Raw genomic sequence first — 281 nt, 5'->3', positions numbered from 1 at the left:
GGCTCAGCCGCAGCAGCAGGTGCAGCAGCAGAACGAACCCAGCAACAGCAGCAGCAGCAGCAGCAGCAGCGGGAGTCGAGCGGCGTGCGTCGTGTGGGGTCGAACGCATACAACAGCACGCAGCAACAGCAACAGCAACAGCAGCAGCAGCAGCAGCAGCAGCAGGCACCCCGTCTCCGCTTCATGCCTGGGGACCGGCCCGAGGGGCCCCCAAGGGACGTGGGGGCCCCCCGCTGCGGCGCATCCCCCCTGAAAGGAGACAGCAGAGAAGGAGACAGGAG

At 67.6% G+C, this 281-nt stretch overlaps 1 protein-coding gene across 1 annotated transcript in view; it reads left to right on the top strand.

Moving 5' to 3' along the window:
* The window catches only part of EMH_0079110 (uncharacterized protein), a gene marked incomplete at both ends in the record, with an annotated part of 3444 nt that overhangs the window by 1746 nt on the left and 1417 nt on the right, over positions 1-281 (top strand). Inside the window, one exon of the mRNA XM_013500101.1 lies at positions 3-219. Within this exon, the coding sequence (XP_013355555.1) occupies positions 3-219 (217 nt within the window). The remainder of the gene's footprint in view (positions 1-2; positions 220-281) is intronic.

Source organism: Eimeria mitis, genomic scaffold (genome assembly GCF_000499745.2).
Source record: "Eimeria mitis Houghton genomic scaffold, Emh_scaff5002, whole genome shotgun sequence".
Taxonomy (NCBI): domain Eukaryota; phylum Apicomplexa; class Conoidasida; order Eucoccidiorida; family Eimeriidae; genus Eimeria; species Eimeria mitis.
This window is presented reverse-complemented; position numbering and strand designations above follow the sequence as displayed.